At 46.9% G+C, this 15962-nt stretch overlaps 1 protein-coding gene across 1 annotated transcript in view; it reads right to left on the bottom strand.

The window, feature by feature from the left end:
* Positions 1-3974: 3974 nt before the first annotated feature.
* The window catches only part of LOC140366259 (histone deacetylase 7-like), a 50237-nt gene continuing 38249 nt past the window's right edge, over positions 3975-15962 (bottom strand). The window contains exons 20-24 of the mRNA XM_072452926.1: positions 9299-9417; positions 9068-9201; positions 7887-7971; positions 6174-6321; positions 3975-4236 (exon numbers count right to left, since the gene is read on the bottom strand). Coding sequence (XP_072309027.1) covers positions 4206-4236; positions 6174-6321; positions 7887-7971; positions 9068-9201; positions 9299-9417 — 517 coding nt within the window. The 3' untranslated portion in view covers positions 3975-4205. The remainder of the gene's footprint in view (positions 4237-6173; positions 6322-7886; positions 7972-9067; positions 9202-9298; positions 9418-15962) is intronic.

Genomic DNA, 15962 nt, shown 5'->3' with positions numbered 1-15962 from the left:
CATTCAGCGACTTTTATAACGGACGACGTTTAACGCATTTGTCTTTGAGTCGTTTTGTGCATTTTAAGACTCGCGGCTCATCATTCGCTTTCTGTACATTCACTTTTCTTTCAAAGTAAAACAAATAAAACGGTAAATATCTCCGATGGCGGATTGCGGGTGGCACATCTGCTTTCACATTTCCATCGCAGGATCGCGGGTTCCGCCGCGGCATCGACGCAACACAAGAAAGAAATAAAACAAATCGAATTATAAGAATCATCTCTCGCAGCGTGACGACGGGCGCCAACATGAGAGGGAAGTTCAAAGTCGGCGCGGATAAATAAAACCTGCTTTTCTCTCGACTGTTTAAGGAACCGTCTTCTGCCGCCCTCGGTCCAAACGCCGGGAAAAGATCCAGACTTTTTCAGGGTCTTTGAAGTCCGAGTCCAGGTCCGTGCCAGTCCGGGAGTCCCACGTGGTTCTGATCAGGTCCAAAGCTAGGCCCATATGTGCGCCATCAATGAGAGACTATTGTTCTATCCACAGAGTCCTAAACCAGGACCTAAACTGGTCTGAACGGGGTCTGAACCAAGACCCAAACTGATCTGAACGAGGTCTGAACCAAGACCCAAACTGGTCTGAACGAGGTCTGAACCAGGACCCAAACTGGTCTAAACGGGGTCTGAACCAAGACCCAAACTGATCTGAACGAGGTCTGAACCAAGACCCAAACTGGTCTGAACGAGGTCTGAACCAGGACCCAAACTGGTCTAAACGGGGTCTGAACCAAGACCCAAACTTGTCTGAACGGGGTCTGAACCACGACCCAAACTGGTCTAAACGGGGTCTAAACCAGGACCCGAACTGATCTGAACAAGGTCAAAACCAGGACCCAAACTGGTCTGAACGAGGTCTGAACCAGGACCCAAACTGGTCTAAACGGGGTCTAAACCAGGATCCGAACTGGTCTGAACGAGGTCAAAACCAGGACCCAAACTGGTCTGAACAAGGTCTAAACCAGGACCCAAACTTGTCTGAACGGGGTCTGAACCACGACCCAAACTGGTCTAAACGGGGTCTAAACCAGGACCCAAACTGGTCTGAACAAGGTCTAAACCAGGACCCAAACTTGTCTGAACGGGGTCTGAACCACGACCCAAACTGGTCTAAACGGGGTCTAAACCAGGACCCAAACTGGTCTAAACGAGGTCTAAACCAGGACCCAAACTGGTCTAAACGAGGTCTAAACCAGGACCCAAACTGGTCTGAACAAGGTCTAAACCAGGACCCAAACTGGTCTAAACAAGGTCTAAACCAGGACCCAAACTGGTCTACACGGGGTCTAAACTAGGACCTAAACTGGTCTGAACGGGCTCTGAACCAAGACCCAAACTGGTCTGAACGGGGTCTTAACCAGGTCTCAACCAGGTCTAAACCAGGACAGGTTTTCGGTCAGCACTAGCTGGAGGATTGACCTCTTGTGCATGTTTTAGTTTAATCCAGACACAGGGAGAACATGCAAACTGCAGGAGAACACTAACCACTCTGCCACCGCAGCCCTCTTTGTTCCATCGTTCCAAACGCAGGACGTGGTTTGAAGCGGCTGAAGTTACATGTGTTTTGTATATTTTTTAAATGTCGACATATTTCCTGAAGTCTTTTAAGATGTTTTTATTCTCTGCGCTGAAGTCATGAAGCAGAATAAAGAGTTTGATATTAACACGCCATAACCTTTGGATTCAGTTTGATGGGAACTAAATGAGGACATTTTAAACCAGGACAAAAACACAAGATTATCCAGTGCACCCAGTCCGGGTTTAGACCTGGTTTAGACCTGGTTTAGTCCTGGTTTAGTCCTGGTTTAGTCCTGGTTTAGTCCTGGTTTAGCCTGAGTTTAGTCCTGGTTTAGTCCTGGTTTAGTCCTGGTTTAGTCCTGGTTTAGTCCTGGTTTAGTCTTGGTTTAGTCTTGGTTTAGTATTGGTTTAGTCCTGGTTTAGTCCTGGTTTAGTCTTGGTTTAGTCCTGGTTTAGTCTTGGTTTAGTCCTGGTTTAGTCCTGGTTTAGTCCTGGTTTAGCCTTGGTTTAGTCCTGGTTTAGTCCTGGTTTAGTCCTGGTTTAGTCTTGGTTTAGTATTGGTTTAGTCCTGGTTTAGTCTTGGTTTAGTCTTGGTTTAGTCCTGGTTTAGTCTTGGTTTAGTCTTGGTTTAGTCCTGGGTTTAGTCTTGGTTTAGTCCTGGTTTAGTCCTGGTTTAGTCCTGGTTTAGTCTTGGTTTAGTATTGGTTTAGTCCTGGTTTAGTCTTGGTTTAGTCTTGGTTTAGTCCTGGGTTTAGTCTTGGTTTAGTCCTGGTTTAGTCCTGGTTTAGTCTAACCTTGCCAGAGAATCCATCTCGTTAGACTCCCTCTGATTCGTTAACAGTCGGCTTCAGTGGATTAAAGGGCCAATCACATGGCATTTAGAGCCCACAGGCGGGACTGGAACCAATCACAGAGCAGCATTGTGTTTTGGGCGGAAGTTAAATCATCCACAACAAAACAAACATGGCGGCGCCGACGGCCGTAAATAAACACTATTTTGTTTTTCACAAACGTGCACAAAAGACACTTTGTGCATTTGTGGAGGAGAAAGAGACTTTTCTGAACTCTGGATTCAACACTAGTTACATTTATCTGCTTCTGATGATAGGTTCAGTCCTGGTTTAGACCTGGTTTAGACCTGGTTTAGACCTGGTTTAGACCTGGTTTAGACCTGGTTCAGTCCTGGTTCAGTCCTAGTTTAGACCTGGTTTAGTCCTGGTTTAGATCTGGTTTAGATCTGGTTTAGACCTGGTTTAGACCTAGTTTAGTCCTGGTTTAGTCCTGGTTTAGACCTGGTTTAGACCTGGTTTAGACCTGGTTTAGACCTGGTTTAGACCTGGTTTAGACCTGGTTCAGTCCTGGTTCAGTCCTAGTTTAGACCTGGTTTAGTCCTGGTTTAGATCTGGTTTAGATCTGGTTTAGACCTGGTTTAGACCTAGTTTAGTCCTGGTTTAGTCCTGGTTTAGACCTGGTTTAGACCTGGTTTAGACCTGGTTTAGACCTGGTTTAGACCTGGTTTAGTCCTGGTTAAGACTTGGTTTAGTCCTGGTTTAGACCTGGTTTAGTCCTGGTTTAGTCCTGGTTTAGACCTGGTTTAGACCTGGTTTAGACCTGGTTTAGTCCTGCTTTAGACCTGGTTTAGTCCTGGTTTAGTCCTGGTTTAGACCTGGTTTAGACCTGGTTCAGTCCTGGTTCAGTCCTGGTTTAGACCTAGTTTAGTCCTGGTTTAGTCCTGGTTTAGACCTGGTTTAGACCTGGTTTAGTCCTGGTTTAGACCTAGTTTAGTCCTGGTTTAGTCCTGGTTTAGACCTGGTTTAGACCTGGTTTAGTCCTGGTTTAGACCTGGTTTAGACCTGGTTTAGTCCTGGTTTAGACCTGCTTTAGACTTGGTTTAGTCCTGGTTTAGTCCTGGTTTAGACCTGGTTTAGACCTGGTTTAGACCTGGTTTAGTCCTGGTTTAGACCTGGTTTAGACCTGGTTTAGACTTGGTTTAGTCCTGGTTTAGACCTGGTTTAGACCTGCTTTAGACTTGGTTTAGACCTGGTTTAGACCTGGTTTAGACCTGGTTTAGACCTGGTTTAGACCTGGTTTAGTCCTGGTTTAGTCCTGGTTTAGACCTGGTTTAGACCTGGTTTAGACCTGGTTTAGACCTGGTTTAGTCCTGGTTTAGTCCTGGTTTAGACCTGGTTTAGTCCTGGTTTAGACCTGGTTTAGACCTGGTTTAGACTTGGTTTAGTCCTGGTTTAGACCTGGTTTAGACCTGCTTTAGACTTGGTTTAGACCTGGTTTAGACCTGGTTTAGACCTGGTTTAGTCCTGGTTTAGTCCTGGTTTAGACCTGGTTTAGACCTGGTTTAGACCTGGTTTAGTCCTGGTTTAGTCCTGGTTTAGACCTGGTTTAGACCTGGTTTATGGTTCATGTCCTTCTCTTGATCTCGCTCAGGTGCACAGAGAAGACATCATCACCGTTGGACGCCGGATGCGCCTGTTGCTCTGCGGAGGTGAACTTTGACCTCTTCAAGGTTGCTGGCGTCTGATTGGTCGAGGGACGATTGTCTGTGCTTCGTCAAAAACGTGCTTTTCGTCCTGACGCGATAAACGTCCTTCAGAGTTTGACCAAAGAAAGTGTTTTTTTCACAGCGAGAAAACGTCACATCAATTCTTCTCCCGAGTCTCGTCTCCTGGAACAAACAAACACAAATATAAATACACAAATATACAAACACAAATATAAATACACAAATATACAAACACAAATATAAAAACACAAATATAAAAACACAAATATAAAAACACAAATATTTGTTTTAATTTTTTTTATACATTATATTTTTTATATAATTTTATTATTATTATTAATTTATTTTTTATCTTTATTTTTCCCCCCCTCCATCCCTTGTTGGGTAATGGGAGGTTTTGTCTATAGGAGTTTTTGTTTATAAGAGTTCTTCTATAAGTTATCTGTCCTTTTCCTCTGTATCTACCTGCGTTGCAACAATGAAATTTCCCCATGTGTGGACAATAAAGGAATATCTTATCTTATCTTATAAATATAAAAAAAAACAAATATAAATACAAATTACATTCTCTGAGAGTGGGACTGTGGTTTCGAGACGTAAATAGTTGCAGTGGTTTATCAGAATTAACGCTAATTCATTCATTGTTATCCGCACACTAGAAAGATTTTACTCAAAACAAAGAAAATCATCACTGACTCGTCTACTAAGCCTTGATATGAAACATGAATTAAACTTTAAAAATGTTTTGGCATCTGCCCCAAAGTTCCACATTGGTCGGGCTCTTTAAATATTATGTATGATTTCAAATACAAACCGTTTCCATGAAGTATCAGCGCAAATACAGCCGTGTGTTCCATCACAGACGTGTTTAAAGATTGTTTAAAGTCTTAAAGAGGCAATATTTGTTCAAAAAGAAACACAGTTTCATTAAATAGAAACTGTGGTTTAAGATTCAGCCTTCAGGTCGTTTATGATGGAATTTTGAATCTCTGGAGAGGGCGACGCCCAGAGCATTCTGATGCTAATCAGTTACACAGGGAGGAGAGAGAGTGAGGCAGGGACAATAGGAGGCTGATAACCCATTAAAGGACTGAGAGGAAACAAGAGGCTAGTTTGATTGAAAGAGGGATTGAAGAGGTTTAGTTTCTGGTGGGCGGGGCCTAATCAGAGTAGGACAAATATCTGAGTTCCCGGTCTGGATTCACAGATTGAGAATCACTCTTTGATGAGTCGAAACGTTTAGAGTTAGAGTCCAGATGATACAACTGAATCTTTTTCTACAATGGAACACTCCTGGACAAATGTTCATGAGTTTCTAAGTGTTCATGAGTTAGTATAAACAGTGTTCATGAGTTAGTATAAACAGTGTTCATGAGTTAGTGTTGAACAGTGTTCATGAGTTAGTATAAACAGTGTTCATGAGTTAGTGTTGAACAGTGTTCATGAGTTAGTATAAACAGTGTTCATGAGTTAGTATAAACAGTGTTCATGAGTTAGTATAAACAGTGTTCATGAGTTAGTGTTGAACAGTGTTCATGAGTTAGTATAAACAGTGTTCATGAGTTAGTATAAACAGTGTTCATGAGTTAGTATAAACAGTGTTCATGAGTTAGTGTAAACAGTGTTCATGAGTTAGTATAAACAGTGTTCATGAGTTAGTATGAACAGTGTTCATGAGTTAGTATAAACAGTGTTCGTGAGTTAGTATAAACAGTGTTCATGAGTTAGTATAAACAGTTTTCATGAGTTAGTATAAACAGTCTTCATGAGTTAGTATAAACAGTCTTCATGAGTTAGTATAAACAGTGTTCATGAGTTAGTATAAACAGTGTTCATGAGTTAGTATAAACAGTGTTCATGAGTTAGTATAAACAGTGTTCATGAGTTAGTATAAACAGTGTTCATGAGTTAGTATAAACAGTGTTCATGAGTTAGTATAAACAGTGTTCATGAGTTAGTATAAACAGTGTTCATGAGTTAGTGTAAACAGTGTTCATGAGTTAGTATAAACAGTGTTCATGAGTTAGTATAAACAGTGTTCATGAGTTAGTATAAACAGTGTTCATGAGTTAGTATAAACAGTGTTCATGAGTTTGTACCTGTCGGAGTGAATCGATCCCACAGACAGAGCCTCGAGGGCCCTCACAGCCTCAGAGTCCAAATCCCTGCGAAGTCTGGACCTCTGAGCCACAGAGTACGAGAGGGGGAGAGAGGGGGAGGTGTCCTGGAGACTGCGCCAGTATTCACCTGAAAGAGAGAGAGAGAGGGGTGAGGAGAGAGGGGTGAGGAGAGGGAGAGAGGGGTGAAGAGAGAGGGGTGAGGAGTGGGAGAGAGGGGTGAAGAGAGAGGGGTGAGGAGAGGGGTGAAGAGAGAGGGGTGAAGAGAGAGGGGTGAAGAGAGGGGTGAAGAGAGAGGGGTGAAGAGAGGGGTGAAGAGAGAGGCGTGAAGAGAGAGGGGTGAGGAGAGGGAGAGAGGGGTGAAGAGAGAGGGGTGAGGAGTGGGAGAGAGGGGTGAAGAGAGAGGGGTGAGGGGTGGGAGAGAGGGGTGAAGAGAGAGGGGTGAGGAGAGAGGGGTGAAGAGAGGGGTGAAGAGAGGGGTGAAGAGAGAGGGGTGAAGAGAGAGGGGTGAAGAGAGAGGGGTGAAGAGAGCGGGGTGAAGAGAGAGGGGTGAAGAGAGAGGGGTGAAGAGAGGGGTGAGGAGAGAGGGGTGAAGAGAGGGGTGAAGAGAGGGGTGAAGAGAGAGGGGTGAAGAGAGAGGGGTGAAGAGAGAGGGGTGAAGAGAGCGGGGTGAAGAGAGAGGGGTGAAGAGAGAGGGGTGAAGAGAGGGGGTGAGGAGAGGGGTGAAGAGAGAGGGGTGAAGAGAGGGGGTGAGGAGAGGGGTGAAGAGAGAGGGGTGAAGAGAGAGGGGTGAAGAGAGAGGGGTGAGGAGAGGGAGAGAGCGGTGAAAAGAGGGAGAGAGGGGTGAAGAGAGAGGGGGAGAGAGGGAGGCGTGTCCAGGAGACTCTGCCAGTATTCACCTGAAAGAGAGAGTGGTGAGGAGAGAAGGGTGAGGAGAGGAGAGGGAGGAAGAGAGAGGGGTGAGGAGAGAGAGAAAGGGAGAGGAGGTGCTTGAGGTTCAGTCCTGATCCTCCAACAGAGAAAAACCTGGTATAAAAGTTTTTAAAGTTCAACTGAACCAGAACCAGATCCTGGACCTCCATTGAGGTCTCGTGAGCCTTCACTGATTCGTCCCGTTTCCATCGGTCGTGGAGCAGATCTGTGCCGTTCCAAAGTCTCTGAGTCTGAAGTCTCTGGTCCGTGTCTTAGATCCAAAGTGGCCCCTGAGAGGTTCTGGCTCCCAAAGCGTCTGGCTCTTGGGCTCCAGGTGGACTTTAGCTCAGGGGGAGGAGCTCCACAGCACAGCCAGATGATTGGACCAGAGAAAACGCAGACTCAGGCCCATATTTCCACTGATGCTAACTTATATGTCGAGCCTCAGCAACACAAAGCTAGCAAAGCACGTTAGCATCACAAAGCTAACAAAGCACGTTAGCAACACAAAGCTAGCAAAGCACGTTAGCAACACAAAGCAAGTGTAGCACGTTAGCAACACAAAGCTAGCAAAGCACGTTAGCAACACAAAGCTAGCGTAGCACGTTAGCAACAGCCGTTTCCTGTTTATGGCCGCACGGCACTCGCTTTGAATCATGTCAGGTGCTCGTGTAGCAGGCCACGCCCCCAGGGTCGGGTCCAGAGCTTGGAAACCGGTCAGAGGAGCAGAGACAGGAGGTTTCTGACCCTCCACTGTCCCTTTGATTGGACCCTGACCCTCACCTTGCACGTGGACGACCGTCTGCAGTGATTGGACGGCGTTTGCACACGGCTTCTGCTCCAGAACAGCGAGAGACATGGACTCCACCTGCAGGACACACAGAGCAATTGCAGCTCGGATCATGTGACTCAACAACTGTCAATCAAAAAAATCAATCTGATTAATCACAATTCATCAAATTTAAACAATTTTTAACACATTGTTAAAGAAAATTAAATAACTTATTTCACAAATCTTTTCTGCTTTAACATTGTTGCTGCCCTGTTTCAGTCCCGTTTCAGTCCTGATTCAGTCCCGCTTCAGTCCCGCTTCAGCCCTGTTTCAGTCCCGTTTCAGTCCTGATTCAGTCCCGCTTCAGTCCTGCTTCAGCCCTGTTTCAGTCCCGCTTCAGCCCTGATTCAATCACGTTTCAGTCCTGATTCAGTCCCGCTTCAGTCCTGCTTCAGCCCTGTTTCAGTCCCGCTTCAGCCCTGATTCAATCACGTTTCAGTCCTGATTCAGTCCCGCTTCTGTCCTGCTTCAGCCCTGTTTCAGTCCCGCTTCAGCCCTGATTCAATCACGTTTCAGTCCTGATTCAGTCCCGCTTCAGTCCCGCTTCAGCCCTGTTTCAGTCCCGCTTCAGCCCTGTTTCAGTCCCGCTTCAGCCCTGTTTCAGTCCTGATTCAGTCCCGCTTCAGTCCTGCTTCAGCCCTGTTTCAGTCCCGCTTCAGCCCTGTTTCAGTCCCGCTTCAGTCCTGCTTCAGCCCTGTTTCAGTCCCGCTTCAGCCCTGATTCAGTCCCGCTTCAGTCCCACTTCAGCCCTGTTTCAGTCCCGTTTCAGTCCTGATTCAGTCCCGCTTCAGTCCTGCTTCAGCCCTGTTTCAGTCCCGCTTCAGCCCTGATTCAATCCCGTTTCAGTCCTGATTCAGTCCCGCTTCAGTCCCGCTTCAGCCCTGTTTCAGTCCCGCTTCAGCCCTGTTTCAGTCCCGTTTCAGTCCTGATTCAGTCCCGCTTCAGTCCCGCTTCAGCCCTGTTTCAGTCCCATTTCAGCCCCGCTTCAGCCCTGTTTCAGCCCTGTTTCAGTCCCGCTTCAGCCCCTCTTCAGCCCTGATTCAGTCCCGTTACAGTCTGGCTTCAGCCCTGTTTCAGTCCCGTTACAGTCTGGCTTCAGCCCTGTTTCAGTCCCGCTTCAGCCCTGCCTCACCTCCATCCTGAGCAGGGCGCTGACACAGGCCTCTGCAGAGTCACACAGGGCCTGGAGCTGGTGTCCTCCCTCCAGAGCCAGGACCACTCTGCCTCCCGCCAGAGACATGAGCTGACGCGTCAGGAAGCCAAAACCTGAAGGACACGACGCATTACAACGGTCTAAAGTTCTTCACATCCGGCTCCTCTGCGTTTTTAAAGTGCACACACGTCACACACTTTCCAGACTCACATTTGGCCGTGACTTTATATCCCCCGAGCTCGTCCGGATTCCCCTCCACGGCGTCGAACCCGGCCGAGACCAGGACCAGCTCTGGACCGAACTCGTGAGCGATGGGCATGACCACAGCCCTGTCCAGACACAGACGCGGCAGAGTGGTTAGCCTGTTCTCCCCGCAGTGAGAAGGTTGTGGGGTTTAGACTTCGGATGTGGTCTCAGATGGGGAAGTCAAAGTGAAGAAACGTGATTGAACAGGTGTTTATAATCTGAGCTCTTCTGACAGAAAGTGGAAGTGTTTGGACTCGGTTCATGGACAGCTAAATATATCCCATTTTCCTGAAAATAAGTCGGCAAACGTCCACATTTGAAGTGATTGGAGCCGAACTGAGGCCTGTAATTTATTATAACATCAACAACCGTGTAACATGTGCCTGAAGATTTATGCTCCACAAGTCACACATTTATGATTGTTTATGATTGTTGCAGGTCCGATCTGGCCCAGTATGAGTTAAGAAATAAGGAAATAATCTACAAAACTGAACGATTAAACGTTTTGATCCTGGTCCAGATGAAAATGTGAAAAGGCAGGTTTATTTGAAGAGCACAATTCGTACACCAAGTGCCTCACACATCAGCAAAACATGCATTCAAATTTCAAAACAGATAAAGATATAAAGGTAAAGAGTGCAAATCCTTTCAGACACAAGTCCTGACTCTGGCACCAGCAGGAGGCCGGTCCATGTTTAGTCTTGACTCTGGCACCAGCAGGAGGCCGGTCCATGTTTAGTCCTGACTCTGGCACCAGCAGGAGGCCGGTCCATGTTCAGTCCTGACTCTGGCACCAGCAGGAGGCCCGTCCCTGAGCATTCTCCCGAACAGCACCCCGACTCTGGAACTCCCTCCCCCAACCTGTCCGCCACTCTCCCTCACTCACAACATTCAAATCCCGCCTAAAAACATACCTCTTCACCCAAGCCTATGACCTCCCCTACCCCTAGCCTCCTCTACCCCATTGCCTACACTTCTACCCCCTGTTACATCCCCATCTTTTTCTCTCTACTTCTTCTGTCTTGTTCATTTTATCTGTATATTAATGTGTTCTGTACGTGCTGTCCCCCCCTGTCTGTAAATACCCCCCCCCTTTTTTATTATGTTCAGCGTCTTTGGGTCACTGAAAAGCGCTATATAAATAAAAGTTATTATTATTATTATTATTATTATTATTCATAGGGTCAATGGGGTTCAGAACATTCAAAACACTACATGTAACAGAGTTCAACAAAACTAGAGTGTGCCCTCTGCTGTGGGTGGGGCCACTCTGCTGTGGGTGTGGCCTCTCTGCTGTGGGTGGGGCCACTCACATGCTGAGTAAGACTGAAAGTTTAAAGGACAGCACCTTTGGCGTTTCTGTCACAAAAATTATCCACATGCACATTGAAATCACCTGTAATGACCAAACCTGTCTGTGCATACGACTGAAACATCTCCGTAAAATCATCAATAAAACGTTGGCAATGCTGGAGAGGCTTGTATAAAACAATGAAGAGAATGAATGGAGACTGTTTTAGCTCCATTTTAAAGGATGAAAACACCCCAAAAGACAACCTGCGGGTAATTATTTAATCTCTAAAGATCACACAGACTCCGCCCCCTTTTTGTTTTCTCCTGCTTCAGATTCAAACTGTGGAACATTCTAGGGAAAGTAATCTTCGGGTGGCGGTCCATCCACCAGAAAGGTTGCACTAAAAACATGCCCTGTGCATGTTCGGGTACATACAGTATATACCCGGGGTACATACAGTATATACCCGGGGTATTGGGAAAAAGCTGATTTAAATCAGTCTCTCGAAAACTGCAGCTAATACTAAAAGTCATGTCACTGTATCTGGTTCTATGTATGTTTTTCTGTTTGATGAAATATTATATCTCAAATTGGACATTTTCAAGGCCGGCCTGGTTTTCCCTTAAGGCGCAAGTGTTCCCTGGAAACACGGCCCTGAACAGCTAAACCTGGTCCAGATCCGGTCCAGACGGTCCAGACCCGGTCCAGACCCGATTCAGACCCGGTCCAGACCCGGTCCAGACCCGATTCAGACCCGGTCCAGACCCGGTCCAGACGGGTTTGCAGTTTGGTTCTGTCGTCGTGCACTTTGGTTCTGTCGAGCACTTTGGTTCTGTCATGCACTTTGGTTCTGTCGAGCACTTTGGTTCTGTCGTGTCGTGCACTTTGGTTATGTCGAGCACTTTGGTTCTGTCATGCACTTTGGTTCTGTCGAGCACTTTGGTTCTGTCGTGCACTTTGGTTCTGTCATGCACTTTGGTTCTGTCGAGCACTTTGGTTCTGTCGAGCACTTTGGTTCTGTCGTGCACTTTGGTTCTGTCGAGCACTTTGGTTCTGTCGTGCACTTTGGTTCTGTCGAGCACTTTGGTTCTGTCGTGCACTTTGGTTCTGTCGTGTCGAGCACTTTGGTTCTGTCGTGCACTTTGGTTCTGTCGAGCACTTTGGTTCTGTCGAGCACTTTGGTTGTGTCTTGCACTTTGGTTGTGTCTTGCACTTTGGTTCTGTCGAGCACTTTGGTTCTGTCGAGCACTTTGGTTCTGTCGAGCACTTTGGTTCTGTCGAGCACTTTGAACAGACACTAAAGTGGAACATGATGTGATTTCACTGGAGAAACTGGGATTAAGCTCAGAATATCACAAAACATGAACCATCAGGTGGTTTAGCCTCAGAAACATGTGAGTGACGTCAGAGCTGCTTCAAACACAATAACACTGAGTTTTACTGCTTTTGTTTATTTTTATTTATTTATTTATCAAAAAATCATGACTTTTCAGACCTGATGCTGGTCAATCATTGAAAGTGTTTGATTTATTGTCTCCGTTCTGTAATTTTGGACATTCTGACGAGATTTTGTCTGCGTCACGTCCTCGTTTAGTCGACTCCCGACACTTTCACAGAGCCCAAAGTGTCGCGCTCAAAGACACAAAAACAACACGAATCGACTTTATACAGCGTTTGTGCCGATGAAAACACATTTGACTAACATCACTTTCTCTTCATGTGTCCAGACTCACAGCCACGTGGCCCCGGGTAAAGAGAGAGAGAGAGAGGGGGGAGAGAGAGGGGGGAGAGAGGAGAGAAAGAGGAGAGAGGAATATGACCGGAGAGAGAGGGAGAGGGGGGAGAGGGGGAGAGAGAGGGGGAGAGAGGAGGAGAGAGGGGGAGAGAAAAAGAGAGGAATCTCACCGGAGAGAGGGAGGGGAGAGAGGTGGAAGAAAGAGGAGAGAAAGAGGGGACCGAGAGCAGAGAGAGAGAAAGAGATAGAGAGGAGTATGAGGGGAGAGAGAGAAAGAAGGGGGAGAGAGAGGGGGAGAGAGGGGTGAGAGAGGGAAGAAAGAGGAGAGAGAGGGGGGGCCTCTAAGGCTGCTGGGTAATTAGACAGAATGGGTCCCAGATGGTTGTGTCAGTGACGTGAGAAGAACGACGAGTGCGTAACAAGAACCAGACGCCACCGACGCTTTGAACTGAGCCGAAAACACGCAACGAGAGGAGCGAGTACACAACAGGACACACAACACACAACAGGACATGCAACACACAACAGGACACGCAACACACAACAGGACACGCAACACACAACAGGCTATGCAACACGCAACAGGCCATGCAACAGGACACACAACATGCAACAGGACACGCAACAGGACACACAACATGCAACAGGACACGTAACAGGACACACAACACACAACAGGACATGCAACACGCAAGAGGCCATGCAACAGGACACGCAACAGGACACACAACACACAACAGACATGCAACAGGACACGCAACAGGACACACAACACACTACAGGACATGCAACACACAACGGGACACGCAACACACAACAGGACACGCAACACACAACAGGCCATGCAACACGCAACAGGCCATGCAACAGGACACACAACATGCAACAGGACACGCAACAGGACACACAACACACAACAGGACATGCAACAGGACACACAACACACAACAGGACATGCAACACGCAAGAGGCCATGCAACAGGACACGCAACAGGACACACAACACACAACAGGACATGCAACAGGACACGCAACAGGACACACAACACGCAACAGGCCATGCAACAGGACACACAGCATGCAACAGGACACGCAACAGGACACACAACACACAACAGGACATGCAACACGCAACAGGACACACAACACACAACAGGACACGCAACATGCAACAGGACACCCAACAGGACACACAACACACAACAGGACACACAACACGCAAGAGGACACACTACACACAACAGGACACGCAACAGGACACACAACACGCAACAGGACACGCAACACACAACAGGACACGCAACACACAACAGGACATGCAACACGCAACAGGCCACGCAACAGGACACACAACACACAACAGAACACACAACATGCAACAGGACACGCAACACACAACAGGACACGCAACACACAACAGGAGACAAAACAGGACACACAACACACAACAGGACACATAACACGCAACATGTTATGTAACACACAACTGGACACGCAACAGGACACACAACACACAACAGAACACGCAACAGGACACACAACACGCAACAGGACACGCAACACACAACAGGACACGCAACAGAACACGCAACAGGACATGGAGCAGGACATGCAACAGGACACAGAACACACAACAGGAAATGCAGCAGGACACGCAACAGAACACGCAACAGCACACACAACACACAACATACAACATACAACAAGAAGCAGGACACGTAATACGCAACAGGACACACAACAGCACACACAACACACAACATACAACATACAACAAGAAGCAGGACACATAATACGCAACAGGACACACAACAGGACACACAAGACACAACAATAAGCGCAACACGCAGCAGGACATGCAACAGGACACACAACAGGACACACAACACACAACAGGACACGCAGCAGGACAACAGGACACGCAGCAGGACACACAACACACAACAGGACACACAACATACAAAATGCAACAAGACACACAACATACAACAAACAAACAAGAGGACACACATGTCCTCTTGTTTATCATTTTTTTTAATAAAATGTAGTTAATAATTCATATTCACAGGGATTTCACAATTTAATCTCTGGACTTTTGGTCCGAACAGACATGCAACAGGACACGCAACAGGACACACAACACACTACAGGACATGCAACACACAACGGGACACGCAACACACAACAGGACACGCAACACACAACAGGCCATGCAACACGCAACAGGCCATGCAACAGGACACACAACATGCAACAGGACACGCAACAGGACACACAACACACAACAGGACATGCAACAGGACACACAACACACAACAGGACATGCAACACGCAAGAGGCCATGCAACAGGACACGCAACAGGACACACAACACACAACAGGACATGCAACAGGACACGCAACAGGACACACAACACGCAACAGGCCATGCAACAGGACACACAGCATGCAACAGGACACGCAACAGGACACACAACACACAACAGGACATGCAACACGCAACAGGACACACAACACACAACAGGACACGCAACATGCAACAGGACACCCAACAGGACACACAACACACAACAGGACACACAACACGCAAGAGGACACACTACACACAACAGGACACGCAACAGGACACACAACACGCAACAGGACACGCAACACACAACAGGACACGCAACACACAACAGGACATGCAACACGCAACAGGCCACGCAACAGGACACACAACACACAACAGAACACACAACATGCAACAGGACACGCAACACACAACAGGACACGCAACACACAACAGGAGACAAAACAGGACACACAACACACAACAGGACACATAACACGCAACATGTTATGTAACACACAACTGGACACGCAACAGGACACACAACACACAACAGAACACGCAACAGGACACACAACACGCAACAGGACACGCAACACACAACAGGACACGCAACAGAACACGCAACAGGACATGGAGCAGGACATGCAACAGGACACAGAACACACAACAGGAAATGCAGCAGGACACGCAACAGAACACGCAACAGCACACACAACACACAACATACAACATACAACAAGAAGCAGGACACGTAATACGCAACAGGACACACAACAGCACACACAACACACAACATACAACATACAACAAGAAGCAGGACACATAATACGCAACAGGACACACAACAGGACACACAAGACACAACAATAAGCGCAACACGCAGCAGGACATGCAACAGGACACACAACAGGACACACAACACACAACAGGACACGCAGCAGGACAACAGGACACGCAGCAGGACACACAACACACAACAGGACACACAACATACAAAATGCAACAAGACACACAACATACAACAAACAAACAAGAGGACACACATGTCCTCTTGTTTATCATTTTTTTTAATAAAATGTAGTTAATAATTCATATTCACAGGGATTTCACAATTTAATCTCTGGACTTTTGGTCCGAAATAGATATTTACAGCCAACAACCGATATTCACTGATATCGATATCATCATTTTAAAATCTACTGCAACCGATATCTGACCGACACCTGACCGACACCTGCCCGACACCTGACCGACACCTGACCTA

The sequence above is a fragment of the Eucyclogobius newberryi genome, unplaced genomic scaffold (genome assembly GCF_026437365.1).
Source record: "Eucyclogobius newberryi isolate DKJ021-1_F unplaced genomic scaffold, fEucNew1.0.hap1 SCAF_19, whole genome shotgun sequence".
Classification (NCBI taxonomy): Eukaryota; Metazoa; Chordata; class Actinopteri; order Gobiiformes; family Gobiidae; genus Eucyclogobius; species Eucyclogobius newberryi.
This window is presented reverse-complemented; position numbering and strand designations above follow the sequence as displayed.